At 38.4% G+C, this 15,473-nt stretch overlaps 1 protein-coding gene across 6 annotated transcripts in view; it reads right to left on the reverse strand.

Annotated features, from left to right (window-relative positions):
* Window positions 1-809: 809 nt before the first annotated feature.
* LOC136242377 (GPI transamidase component PIG-S-like) overlaps window positions 810-15,473 on the reverse strand; it is an 89,321-nt gene continuing 74,657 nt past the window's right edge. For 5 of the 6 annotated variants that reach the window (XM_066033791.1, XM_066033792.1, XM_066033790.1 and 2 more), the window contains 4 exons: window positions 9,517-9,546; window positions 9,388-9,460; window positions 9,278-9,335; window positions 810-1,046 (listed from right to left, as the gene is read on the reverse strand). In XM_066033791.1, coding sequence (XP_065889863.1) covers window positions 935-1,046; window positions 9,278-9,335; window positions 9,388-9,460; window positions 9,517-9,546 — 273 coding nt within the window. In that variant the 3' untranslated portion in view covers window positions 810-934. Of the gene's footprint in view, window positions 1,047-9,019; window positions 9,227-9,277; window positions 9,336-9,387; window positions 9,461-9,516; window positions 9,547-15,473 lie in introns of those variants that run through there. The other variant, XM_066033789.1, reaches the window with a different exon arrangement.

Here is a 15,473-nt window from a genome sequence, read left to right on the forward strand (position 1 = left end):
ACACAACTTCAATACAATTAATTGTGATGATCGGCAGTGGTCTTTGCCTTTTAGATAGCACTGGCTTTGTATGAAAACTATTACTTGAGTATAATATAGTTCCATGGCATCACTTGTACTGGCTTTGTATGAAAACTATTACTTGAGTATAATATAGTTCCATGGCATCACTTGTAAGTTTTCTCAGTATTGTGGAAACAAAAAGTTCCAACTGGTACTGAAATTACCTTTAGCTCCAGTACTTAAAGCTGAACAACACTTCCACTGAATCCAGCAGAATAGAAATATTTGTTTCACTTCCCACTTGTACTTTATTAAGTTGTGATTCATGTAAAAATACTACTCCATCAGTTCCTGGCTGATTGAGAAACTCTGTGGGTGGTGCTGGCATCGGGGGTTTTATCCCCAGACTAGAAGCAGCTCAATTTCCTAACAGTTTTCTTCTGGTAAGTTAGCTAGGCCAAGTCACTATCAAAACCTATGGCCAAGTCACTATCAAAACCTATGACCAAGTCCGCGTGTATGCCATGCGGTGCACCACTGGCTGTCCCCTGTATCTATGACCAAATCCATGTGTAGTTGGGGCAATCGGGATTGGGTCAACTTCCCAAGGCCTTTACAAGGTGTAATGGCTCCCACTTATGACATTTTTATTGCGCTAACATTTTTGTGCAACTTTTTGAAAAATCTATTAAATAGTATTGTGGCAGCACTGGGACATATTTTGAGGGCACCTTTGTTAGTAATTAGTATAACCACATAGCGATTTAGCATGTCATAATTAGTTCCAACAGTAGGAGTGCAAATAATTCCAAATCACTTTGTAATTACAGATAGCAAACGTAGGTAGCTGTAACTGTTCGAATTTTTACAAATGATTACCCAAAACTACATACATACAACATGAATGTACAGGGTCTAACATTTAGCTATGCTAGTCTTGTTTAGTACTCTTTCTCTTCTGTATTAACTGTCTTATGATGGACACCAGTGATAAGAATACTGGAACTCCCACAGGAAGAAAGAGTGGAATATAAATAGCAAACCTGAAAAACAAGATGTCTGATTAAACCAACTATCTCCTATTTCAGTTAGTGTACTAATTTAAAAAAAAGAATCAAGTCATTCAGTAGTATTAGCACAAGTACACTGTTGATCAGACAAGTGTGCATTGTACACAATGCCAAGCACTAAATTAAAAGTATGTAGTGTGCCACTTTTACTGTGGAAGTTTCTGAGAGCCTACAGTAAATCATTAAATTTGTCATCTTTCTTATCCTGAAACAAGAGTCAAACAAGCCAGAATGTTAAACCATTCATGTAACACTTTCACAACGAGCCACCTGGGCTATATACATTTGCAATGTAGCCAGGGCAACAACCGGGTGGGGATCAATAATTTGTGATTATTACGCACAACTTGATTTAGCCATGAAAAACCACTCAGACGGAAAGTATTTTGTTATCCTCGCTATCGTACGAGTTGAAAACTGTTGAGCTAAGGTGAGAACTAGTGTATAGCTAGCTTTTCAATACAGTTTTGAATATGGACCACACCCACATTGTTAATAACATGAAATTATCACTCTACACAAAATAACTATTCTACAAGCAAGCTTACCCATCTAGGCCAAGTAAACTACAGTGTACGTAATTATACCACAACTGATTCAACAGCACTGATTAAAACAATAAACTCATGTAGCTGAAATTCAGCATGATATTTCTAGGATTTGTCCATTCATCATAGCCAAACGTAGCCAGAATGTACCAGCTACCGACCCATAATCGAATCTTTCTGGCATGTACTGTATAATATACAATATGTGACCCTATTTTGGAAAACCATGCATTTGGGTACATGCAAAATTTGTGGGAATTCTCAATTGAAAATTTCAGTGATTTTTTAAAATTAATTTTTTGCATATTCTGATAAAGCAACTATTAAGCCTTCTTGCTGTGAAATTTCACACCCATAGCGTCTTTTATCTAGGAGATATACTGAATTATATCAGACCATGTAGTAGTTTCACAATGTGTGGGACAATTAACTTACAAATTGGGTGATTTGTTCATTCCCAAAACCAAACATTTTCTTGTCTTTAGACAATAATACAAGTGATTTAATTGAGAAAAAGCACAAAGAACACATGATTAAACTATCAAGAATCTTTTTCATTAATTTTAGATTGTAAGAATGGTGATCTTTGTCAACAAAATGATTTGTCATCAATTTGTCACATCTGATCACTATTCAGTTCTATAGACCATGTGCATGCTAAGGCGTGGCATTTTATTACATCATCAAAATATTACGTGAAATACGTATTCGCCATTTTTTGAGGGCAAAAGACTTAGAAGGTGACTCGAGAATGTCTTCAGAATATTTCCATTCGTTGGAATATTTAGCTCAAAGAGTATATTTAGAGAAACTTAAGATCGATGGCGAAGTTCTCCCCGACCCGTTCTCCATTTCCCAGGATTTATGGAAGAATGACATGACACAGTGGCCAGATTTGCTGTATGCAGATGTGTACTTGTATTTGATAGAAACGAAAGGACCATCCATATACCAAGGAGAAATTGAGAGCTTATAAGTCTTTTGATGCATTTAATTATTTCATTTGTGGACACGTCCGCACAATCTACTGCCATTGCTTGGAAAATTATGTTGTCCTAAAGGCCTTGGTGAATCCTAGTCAGAAGACCCCCACTCAGCCTGGCTGGTTGTGCATAAGGAAAGTGCTGAAGTAAAGACTGGTCACTGCACATGTATGGCAGGGTAAGTTTTGCTTGTTGTGTTTACCATGAATCTAATAATTTTTGCAGTCAGGTGAAGTGTGCAGTCATGTTGCTGCAACACTTTTTAAGATTGATGAAACTGCGTACCGATTAGGACTTAATAAGCCATCTTGTACTTCTACAAGCTGTGGATGGAACAACTGGTATAAAGAAAATGTTAGTTTATAGCTTTAATATGTGTACATTTTAAATTTTTGCAATTCCAGATTAATCAGCTGAGGTCAGAAAAATTGATTTTGTTAAACCAAAACATGCGTCTAAAAGAAAAGGACATGTCAACAGCCAGCCAATACTGTGGCTAAGCGTATGAAAACAAATTCACCACAGATTCCCTCAGAAATTGTGTACAATGCCGTGTACACTGCAGTACCTAATGCTTGCTTGTTTACAATTGTCCCTGAACCATATCATATACTTGCTCAACCAGCTACCCTCTCTGTCACCCTGTCATCAACTGTAACAACATCATCATCACCACTAGTCATTCAATCAACTGTTACTTCTCTGCCCATCACTCAGTCAACTGTCACATCACTGCCCGTCACTCAGTCAACTGTTACATCACTGCGTCTACTTCACTGCCCGTCACTCAGTCAACTGTTACTTCACTGCCCATCACTCAGTCAACTGTTGCTTCGCTGCCCGTCACTCAGTCAACTGTTACTTCACTGCCCATCACTCTGTCGACTGTCACATCACTGCCCGTCACTCAGTCAACTGTTACTTCACTGCCCGTCACTCAGTCAACCGTTACTTCACTGCCTGTCACTCAGTCAACTGTTACATCACTGCCAGTCACTCAGTCAACTGTTGCATCACTGCCCGTCACTCAGTCAACTGATACTTCACTGCCCGTCACTCAGTCAACTGATACTTTACCACCGGTCACTCAGTCGACTGTTACATCCCATGTATCTACTGATACTATGTCCAGTGTGTGCTTACTTCCCAAATCTCTTATAGGTTTATATGATACACATTGCTGAATAAGGAGTTGTTGCTAAAGAAAAGCCAAGAAATGTTTTTTTTCTTTTACTGTCAACCAATGTAAAATCATTGAGCAAGTGACAAGGTCTCAAAGGCAGAGCACCGAGTGGTACAACCAAAGAAGAGGCCATATCACTGCTTCTTCATTTCATGACATTTTCGTTTTTAAAGAAAAAAAAAGATCCTGTTAATCTTCTGAAGAGACTGCTTCAACCTCAGGACATTTCTTATGTCCCTGCTATCAAATGGGGAATCGAGAAAGAATATCTTGCAAGGTCAGCATATGTTGCAAAGGTGTCACCATTGCATCAGGGCTTTGAATGCAGTTCCAGTGGATTGATTGTTAACTGTCGTTATCCACACTTGGGTGCAAGCCTTGATGCGTTGGTTAGGTGTGATTGTGTGGTGAGGGTATACTTGAAATTTAGTGCCCATTTTCAGGCAGAGAATGCCATCCAACTGAGCTTCAAAACAGAAAGAATTCTTTCTTGACTGAGTTTGGACTTCTGCGTAGTCACAAATATTTTACACAAGTACAAGGGCAGCTTGCAATTTGTGGCAAACAATACTGCAACTTTACTGTGTGGACACCACATGAAATCTTGGTGCAAAGAATAGAGGAAGATACTAACTTTACAGAAGGTTTGCTTAAAAAAACTGACCAAGTTTTATGTTGAGCACATGCTACCAGAGATTATGACACACTCTATTGTAGATGTGGGTACTGATGAACCAAATAATTCCCAGCCTACTTCTGCAACTAGTGGATCATCAGATGTAAAAGAAAATAATGCTATTGTCATAAGGGAGAAAAGTGAAGGATGATTTGTTGTGAAAATGATGACTGCAAGATTTCTTGGTTTCATTTCAGTTGTCTTAAAATAAAGCGAGCTCCAAAGGGTGACTGGTTTTGTCCGGACTGCAGAAATTAATTACTTTACCATGGGTACAGTTTTTTGTATATACACACATTTTTGCTTACTGTAAGATTAGTTGTGGTACAGTATATAATTTATTTGCATTTCATTATTCTATGATTCAAACAGCATAAACAAATGTCAAACTAAAGATGGCTGCATGTTGCAGAGTGCAGCACATACAAATAGAATATTGTCTATGGTAGCAAACTCATTGTCTTGACGTGCTTTAACCAAAGTGATAGGTAGTGTACATTGCAGTATCTTGAAGTTCTTAAGTCTCCCTATTGCGTGTTCTACATGGATTCTTACTCTTGATAGTGCTCTTGCTGTTTCAACTTCCTTCTGTGAAAGTTGTGACTCCTTTGGTAAAAGGGGGGATTGCCAGGGAAGCACCACGAAGAGCTAGAGGTTCAGTAATGTCAAATTCACAATCAGCAAGAATTAAATCACCATGCATTAGTTTATCAAGGAATCCACTATGTGCAGTAATATGTTTATCACTGGTATGTCCTCCCCAACATCTTGAAACAAAAATAATTGCTCCTGTTGGACTGATTGCAATTAAAAACTTTACAGTGTTGTGATGTTTTGTAGTTAGAGTAAGTCTCGGCTCTTGCTGACAATGCACTTGGACGCTGTATAAAAATTTCAGAGCAATCAATAATACACGTGGTATGAGAGTACAGTGACTTAAAACAGTCTGGTAAAGTGCTCCGAATCATCCCTCGATCTGGCCATTTCACAAGTGGGGTGAGCTGAGTGGCCATTATGTCAATCTAAAGGTGAAAAATTTTGGATACACGAGTCATGTCAATGTTAAATCTATATCCCAAATCTTGATTAGTCATTGCTTGCCTTAGCTTCATCAGAACCATCACAAGTTGATCGCTTGAGTTTATCTCACGTTGCTCATAGGGTGGCATAACACTTGACAATAAGCCAAGCAAGGTGGTAAGGGCTACATATGATGGCAGACCAGTATAGAAATGTATTTGCTCATCATCGTCTTTCATCTGTAGAGAAGGGCTGTGTGCTCGTGATGCAATTTTCAATTCTTCTTTTATCATTGCATTGATCTCCTGCTGCTTATGAAGACTATTCACAAGTGACTCATTCTGTTCCTTCAGTTCTTTTATTACCAGTTGGTGGTGGTGAAGACTATTTACTAGCAAATCATTCTGTTGCTCCAGTTTCTCAATAGTTTTCTGTTGCTGACAAATGGTTGCTGCAAGCCTAGCTGGCTGATGTCTAAGATAATTCCGTGTTAATTCCGATAACTTCATTGGTTGATGTAAACAAGTAAGTTGGTTGCTGTCTTGAAGCACTTCAGTATCATAATCCACTACCATTTCATCTTGCCATATCTACTTGATTCTTCATTTCATTTGCAGCTGCATGTCCACGCCTTTAATTCCTGCGTTTCCTCACCGTCTCAGCATTCCTTGGGATCTCATTATTTTGACTCTCTATTTCATTTGCAACTGCACGTCTAGCCTTAGATTCCTTTGTTTCCTCACCGAAGCATTCCTTGAGATCTGGTTTCATCTATGCAGCCTCCTACTTCTAGCTTGCTTGCTGTTTTCTGTTGTAGTGTCTCTCTTTTTAAAGGTAAATATAGATGGCACATAATCTAGATCCCATTTCAACCTGACAGGTTTTCCTGTAAAGGCAGAAGAATAAAACTACTTTCACAAAGATGCGAGAGAGGAACTGTACCTGATATAAAATGCTCCCCACAGAGACGGGAATGCTTAATAGGCTGCCATGACTCATGACGAAGTGCTTGTATCCACAGGTTCCTTCGTTCTGAATTCTTAGGAAATGTGTAAAGTTTCAATTTCTTCAACCTACTACAACGATTAGTACAGTCTATAGCGCTGCAACTTGACAGCATTACTCTATTCGCCAATAAGTCTTTTGCCCTCAAAAAAATGGCGGATGCATATTTCACGTAATATTTTGATGATGTAATAAAGTGCCACACCTTAGCGCGCACATGGTCTATAAACTGATAATGAAAAGTTAGTTTGTAATGTATTAGATAGTAAATAGGCCATATCTTTGGAATGCTTCAATGTATCGTCACAAAATTTTCACACAAGGTAGATAACCACTCAGTGCTTCACTGTAGCTATAAAAAAGAAAATTGGCCAATGTGCCCAAATGTATGGTTTTCCAAAATATGGTCACATATATCCTGTGGTTGGCCTAATATTGGCTCAGGTGATTGATTACGTGGCATGGGCTATTCGTCTGCTATAGCTGTAACACAGATTTTTGCCTGATATAGTATGTATGCCCAACAACCTGATGGGGGCATACATATCAGGCGAATACCTGTGTTACAACTAGCATGTCAAACCCATTAAAAAGTTGTAATATTGATAAGTTGTAATATTGATAAGTTATTGCAATTTGTCTCATATCAAATGGTACAGTAGCATTGTTTAAGTAGAGATCCCCCCAAAAGTTTGCACGTCACCCAAAATTCTGCCTTTGAAAATCATCTTAGAGACATCTTACAAGATGAAAATCACCTTTACGGAATGGTACTAGTCCATATAATATATTATACAGCATTAATTGTAACAAAACACTTATATTACAGGTGGAAAGATATAGAATTTTTAAAAGTCGCCAAAACTTGAATTTTAACCTGACTGACTGACCACAGTTGCAAGACTAGAGGCCAAATGAAGCAGCACACGGCTACCATTTTACACCACAATAACAAACTCACCAGTGGGTTGTGCCTTTTGGACTTCCGATGAGTGTAGGCCCTCTGCACCTTGTCTTTTCTTTTATCTTCAATCAGGCTGCTTGTCTTCTTTATCCAACGAAATCATATCGACGCGTTAATTTTCCAAATCAATACTTTCTTTCAGCTGCATATTTAGATGCCACAGAATTTTGTCATTTTTGTATGCATCTTATCCATTGTAATTGTAAACTGGTCTCATGTTTATGAATGTGTATGTACTTTGTGTGGGGAGCACGTTAGCAGGCTATATGCCTTTTGTGTACCCATGTCTTTTGACAAAAATGGATAATCTATCTATCTATAACTATTTCAGAGCTGGATTTCAGAAGCGCTTCAGCCCTGGCGCTACTACTACTATAAGAGGTATAATATCTAGATATCTGAAACTTCATGATTGGGACCCCGTTCACGATAGATTTGCAACCACACCCATCAAATAAAGATCTAGGTGGACTAATAGTGATACGAGTATGGAGACCACACCTCTTAATTTATTTAACAATAAACAATATAACCTCACTCCTTACTGGTCTAGTTAGCTGCACAGACTCGCGATACTCTAATACAACAGTCATTTAATACAACAGTCATGTATGATATTCTAATAGGACGGTCACAAGTTACACTGTTGCTATAGCTGTGCTACAACAAAAAACTAAACAAACTAGTGTCTTAAAATAAGTAATTTAAAAATGAATTAGGGATGTATGCAATAAAATGTAGTGAAACAATAGATGAATGATGGTATTACTGCATAGCTCGGTGGAAAAGTCCTTACTTTGGCACATTAGCTATATGTTCAATCCCAAAGTAGGGACTCTCCACTGAAATACCATCATTCATTTCTTGTTTTACTACTTTTTATTGCATAGATTTCTACTTCACTTTTAAATTAACAATTTTTAAAATACTAGTATGTGAAGCATACTGTACATTAGACATGGTAATGGCAGCTACTACCGTAAGCGTATTAAATTTTGTGGGTAAAATTTTCGTGGTTTCCAAAAAGACAGGTTTGCAAGTGCATTAAATTTCATGGGTATAATTTTTGTGATTTAATATCAACGAGCCAGTTTATTTTCTTGAGGAGCCATGGGAAGCAAAACTCGTGCTTTAAGGTCGTGTTTAAGGTTTACAGCTTAACAGCTTTGGCTACTCCATCTATGCTGCCGGGCGAACTTATCTGGGACTCACTAAGCAAACTATTTTGTGGGGTTGATTCACCAAAAAAGAATCTTGCCTTCTGGAATCAGAGGAAACGGGTCTTAGATACTTGAACAAGGCCATCAGTATATATTCACGTGGTGAACAGGTCCACGTGTCATCATCAGGTCGTACGTAGAATTAATATATTATGCACATTAATAGTATAAGGAAAGCATATTGGTTGCAATGGTTAATAGGTATGCTCGAGCTGAGACGTAAGTTTCTAAATGGATTAATTTTCGTGGATCAGTTTTATGTGGATTAATTTTCATGGATCAGCTGCAAACCACGGAATCCACAAAAGTTTATATACCACAAAAATTTCTATGCATTATGGTATATATCCTAGCAAGCAATCTCAGCATACTTTTTTACATATCCAACACAATTGCATGTATCACATGGTATGTCCTAATAGAGATCTGTGTGTGACAACAGTTTCAAGTGTTAGGCTTTAATGAGTTTGATGTGGTCCATCATACAGTACAGTAATTCTACAATAGCAGTTTGACTCTTGTTTCTTTTTTTTTGTTTCAGCATTTTTTTTACACTAGTACATACACAATGTGTTGATGAAGATCTTCACATACATTAAACATACTTTTGATCATCTGGGAAATAGAGTAGTGCAAGAATAGATGGATCAAAAAAAGCCATTTCTATGTGACAAAATAACCATGTGATTATATATATAATACAATGACCCCATACCTGCTGAGTGCATTGACTGCTTGGCTAGTTGAAAAGCTAAATCAAGTTTTCCATCGCTTGAATGCTCTTTGCTCTAACAAATATATAAGCAGCTTGTATACAAATGCAGTATCAGCACGCAGAAATTACCTTAATCAATTTCCCCATTGAATGCATGACCTGCACAAACACACAGCAACTAACATACGGTACTGTTCAAACGTAACGTTGCACTTGCTCACACCGCTCTCCATACTCGCGAAGGAAACAGGTGCCACACCCTTTAATTAGCGAGTTTTTACATCACTCACAATCGAACGGTGCGAGTGAGTGCGACATTACACTGTAGCATGTGTATAGATACATATGTTCCAAAACCATGCCCCTCTCTGCCATTTTGATTAGGCACCTGGATTTCTGGTCTGAATTAAGTGTATCTCTGTCTAACCATGTACTGTCGCTACACCAAAACACCCTATACACCAATTCTTACACTGATTTATACAGCAGAGACTTAATGAGAGTTGAGCCTCCCTCCAGTGGTTACAGCTGCTGAAGTAGCTACATCCCATTACAACTGATTTCTGATTACGGAAAACAGATAATTACTGATCCTACCAATTACTGATCCGATTATCCGTACAACTCACCTAGAATGATTAGCATATGGTGATTCATTTCTGGTGTCACCAACAAGCATGGAGAGCGTTTGTGAATCTCAACAAGCTTCTTTGCCCACAACTGGGTCCATAATATTTCAATAATCGACTAACAAGAGTGGTCAACACTATGTTAATGTGTACGGTAGGGTTTCAGGTAGAGGGTACTTCACTGTCATGTACCAGTAGCATGAAATTTATTATGGAGTAAAACAAGTTACTTTGTAAACAAATTACCTAGTGCAATTCACCTTTATCACAGGAACAAATCCATGTTTTATCTCAAATAGACAAAACCTATGAAGCAGGCTCTACCTATATATAACTCTACCCTACACATTAACATACAAAATCTAGTGTTGAAGACTTATTAGACAAATCTTTATGGACCCAGTTCAGAGGAATGTGGAAGCATTTTAGGCACTACTTCAAAATATTCATACTTTTGCTTGAAATATCATGTGAATAGGGATCATTACCTCTTTTGATTACACTTTGTGTGAGCATTCAGATGATGCACTATCATACAGTACGATAGTATTACTGTATATATAGTAAGGACCACAAAGGTGTAGGTGTGTCCCATGAAAAAACATTACCCAAAAAACAGCCTCACATTTCCCTGACGATGATGAAGCAGTATTAGGTAAAACTAAGCCCAAACAAACATTCAGATCGACCTGAAACGCTTCAACAAGTTGCTATGAAACTTATAAAGAAAATATACAACAGAATTTTCTACTAACTGACTGCCTGACTGACTGATGCCTTCTGTTATAATTTGAGTATAGCAACTCAACCGATCTCATTACGAACAACCAAACTATGGCACATGGAGTGATTACATGATATCACATCCACACATACATAATTAAATTACAACAATAATTAAGCGGCATTTCTCTACACTCCCCCTGTTTAATAATACTGGAGGTATTAAACAAAATGAAAGAAAAAATGAAGACTACAAAAAATGGTCAAAATAAATCCTACAGCATTCTATACGTGGTTCAGTTAGTTCTTGTTAAGCCGCCTCAGCATCTCACCAGTGACTACTGCCACACGATGCGGACAAGAACTTCTCACAGAACATTCAGTAGCATTGGAAGTATCAGATTCTCTGCTAACTGAAGCTTTATGAACAGTAGACTGAAATTTAATCTCCAACGGAATTAAATGCTTTAAAAAATGGAATTATGCTTAACACTTCTTAAACTTTTCGGTCTTCCTTCAGAATTTGCTACCTTTACTATTGCAGCTCTAGCAACTCCATCTTGTACAACTATCAGGGATTCAATAATAGCAAGCTTCTAAAAAACATATTTAGTAGACTCATTCTTCAAAATAACCACATCACCCCCCTGGGAGTACTCTTATGCTTACTCTTGATGGAATAGGTACTTGTTTCTCCAATGCTTGACAAACTGACTGATCACCAAAAAGTGATGTTTGGCTCTCCTAGTAAGTATCTCATGATAATTTCTGAATGTAAACCATTACCAGCAAGAGTATATAATGGGAGAGGAGAGTGTCGAACTACACTATATACTGTGAAATATGAGCCCGTAAAGTCCTATGGCATTGTTCAAACGACTGATGGTTTGCGTTGATTGGTGGCTAATTATAAAATCAACACTTTACTACTTTTGGCAGGTGGTCCACATGGAATCACGATGGCTGATACTCCATCTAGACCAGTCACTTTTGCTAGTAGAACAGTGGAGACAAGGATTGATGGCGACTGCAACAATCATGAAGACATCACGTGCGAAGCAGCTGATATTCATGATGACCAGACCAGCAACCAGAGCACAACGTATTTGGGAATGGGAGTCGAACAAGGAAGCGTCGATGTTCCTGGCAATGTTTGCGTAAATGAATATCAGCCATCCAAGATCGATGAACGTGACAAAGCCAAGAACAAGTTTTTTGGCTTATTTGTCCATTTCTCCAGGTATATATTTCATTGTAGGAGTGCAGTGATGGCCTGTAATTGTGCTTTGTGTGTGTGTGTGTATGTGTAGTGCGGTTGTGTGCATACTTGTGTGTAAGCCTATTTTATTTATTTAACTTTTAGGAAAAACGTGCGTAAAATGTGTGTAGTATAAAATGTGCGTAGTAACTAGAAAAATGTGTGTAGTAATGTTGTTTGTTTAACATGGCACCTTCTCCACATCGTTGTGTACAGTTTTAATGCCTTCACCAAGTGGTTCTTCAACACCTATCCTACATATTTTATTTTACCACTTCGGATTTCTGGCTCTGCGGTGGAAAGCTTGTTTAGTCAATACAAGTACAGTACTTGTTGAAAATTAGATGCCGTTAATTGCATGACATCAAGATGTTCACACCTCATCAAACAGTGTGCTACTAGCCATCATGCAGGAAAGCACTACAGAGACCAGTCAATTGGCTTACTTGAATTACCCTTATGTAAACGTAAATACGGAGAAGGCAGTTCTAAAGATTAGTGCATACATTTATTTTATTACACATCTATAAAGTTATGCTGACATATGTAATTTAAAATATCTGATTGAGAGTGTACTACATAGCTGATCCTAATTTAGTTGCCAATTTTGTGTGGTGGGTTAACAGTGATGTACGCAGGTTAACTTCAACAGTAGATGCTGTACCCTTCTTGGTTGCCATTTGCTGCTTGGTTGCTGAGACTAATTCTTGGATTCTGGTGTTACATAGTTTAGTTGTAAATTCTTCATACACATGCTTGAGAATCCCTTCATCAAATACAAAATTTGGTAGCTTTTGTGATAGACATGCTTTGAACAGATCTTTTAACTGATGATGTACCATCATGGTGTTATGTGCCACCTACAGGACAGTTGTAAAATGTACAGTATAACATGCACAAATACATACCTTGATTAAATCAGCCCCATGTTCATTCAACCCTTTTAAATTGACCACTTGTTTCAAGATTGTGTCAACTTCACGTAGGTAAGGTATGAAAACAGGATCTGGGAAGTACATAAATCCCCTGTCTCTGTATTTCAAATATCTAGGAATGCTTGATTATCTTTGGTATTTACAGCTTGCAATATGGTGATTTTTTGAGAGATAGCGTGATTTGTTTGCATAAAGCATGCAGCATACTACAAAGTGCTGCTCCCCCAAACCAGTAATAAACACCATCATCGTCTGCTCCAATTGTTACACTTTCGGAAACAATAAGGCGTTGCTGAAATCGAACAACGTGATCCAGGAGAAAAGAGTAAACAACAGATGATAATGTTATCATGACTAGGTTGCAGTGAGGGACTGGTATCCCATTTACTTTCGTAAAATCCAACCATTTATCTCTGAGAACACTTATTGGATACTTTGCAATTCCTGGTACTTTATATCTTCCAAAGAATGTTCTCCACTTAAAAGAAACACGCTGCAGTACTTGTACCATTCAAACTGGAAGTGTGTAAAAGCATCCTGTTGTTTTTAGTACTAGCATACAGGGCTCCAAAGCAATGCTGGTGGTGAACCACAATATCTGAAAATAGCTGATCTGAAGAACACAGAGCATTAGTAAAATCTTTCATTCGTCAAACGTGGCTCCAAGTTCGTTGACGACTTCAGATAGAAGAATATTCTCATCAATATTCTGCAGTGAATGCAGCAGTTCTTCTCTATCGGACTTCTTCATTGCCTTTGTTGTACTTTTCCTCGTCTTTTTTTGACCAGATTGATCTATGGTTCTACCAGAATGGTCCATGTTGCTCTTCCTTGTAGCAGTGTTTGCCGCTTTTCCCTTTGGCTGTACTTGCTCTCTGCTATCACTGGATTTCTTTCTACTGGAAGACCTGGGTAAAACGGCAGTTTCGTAATCGTCTTAGCCTTCGCGTGCTGACTAGTGGTCTCTAAGTCCATTTCTGAGTCCATTTTACTAGTAGACGAGCTGATAGCTGGCAAAAGCTGCACTGGCGGCGTTGTCACTTTCCTTCTTTTACTTTCCCGCAGTGTTGCTGCTCGTGGTTTCTCTTTGTACCGAGCTCCTCTGCCATGCTTTCTCTTCCACATGCATGCAAGCGTGTACATTAAGTGCGCCCTTTGCCAATGTAATTGGTCATTAATCAATGTGCAATCAACGCAATAATCAGTCGTTTGAACGATGCCATAGGATTTTACAGGCTCATATTTCACAGCGTATAACGTAGTTCGACACTCTCTTCTCCCATTATATACTCTTGTTAGCAGTGATAGGTTTATCAACTATACAGCAAATGAGAGGGGCAAATTGGATAACTAATACCTTCAGTGTCATCGTGGACGTAAGTGAGGGGCCTCGAGCTGATAACAGAATCATCAAACTGTTCAGTTCATCTAAATGAAATGAGGTTCTTCTAATACATTTTCTTAAACTCCACTTGACGGATTTCATCATTCGTTCCCAAAAGCCCCCCAACAGGGTGCTCTGTCAATGATGAACTTCCACACTACTTGCCCATTGGTCAAACAATGAGAGACTTTAGGAGCATGCACAATCCACTGGATCTCTTTAGCCGAAGATTTAAAGGTTTTAGCATTAACTGACCAAAGAGTACTTGGTAATCCCCTGAGGCTTACGAAATGATGAAAAGCTAACAAGAACCGATTGACATTCAAAGATTGCACAAGTTCAAGATGAATAACCCTTGTAGAGGCACATGTTAACAGGCATATGTACAGTAAGGCTTATGTTCACTCTCTTCACTGCCACAACTTTGTACATGTAGAGGTCCAGCAAAATCAATGCAGGTGAGAGCAAATGGTGGATCATCAGACAAACGGTCACAAGGCAAATCAGGTGATGAGTAAGGAAGACCTTCTAACTTCAGACAAATCACATGTTGATGTATTATACATTTCACAGTCTGTCTACCTCGTAGAATCCAGTATGTCTCTCTCAGGGCAGAAGTGTCATTCATCCCACCAAGTTTCACAACTTAATGAAAGTGACAAACAAGAAGGGTAACAAATGGGTGATTGTGAGGCAGTAGAATGGGCTGCTTACTACTTAGTGGCAGAGATAAATTGATTATCCTTCCATAGCACTTCGATATTCCCTCTTGTAGAAATAACCCAAATTGCTTAACAAGAATAGAACCAGACTGATCACCCTTCAATATGTACTGTTTCTCTTCCTTAAAACTCTGGGATTGAACACACCCAATCCAACACATATCTGCATGATTAAGTTCTGCAGCACTCAAGTTAATTGTACCGTCATTGGTTGTACCCTTCCTACACTGCTGGTTTGAACACAACACCTGGAATAAGGCTTTCAAGCCAATCACAAATGGACTCAATAGTCCCAAGGGATCATAAATCTTCACAGTGAATTTCAATACAGACCTGGCAGTTGTCCTCTCAATTAAATCAGTAAAATCAAACAGGAAGTTGTCAGACTGACTATCCCAACTGATACCAAGTACCTTTGCATAACTCGATCTAGGA

The sequence above is a fragment of the Dysidea avara genome, chromosome 13, assembly GCF_963678975.1.
Source record: "Dysidea avara chromosome 13, odDysAvar1.4, whole genome shotgun sequence".
NCBI lineage: Eukaryota > Metazoa > Porifera > Demospongiae > Dictyoceratida > Dysideidae > Dysidea > Dysidea avara.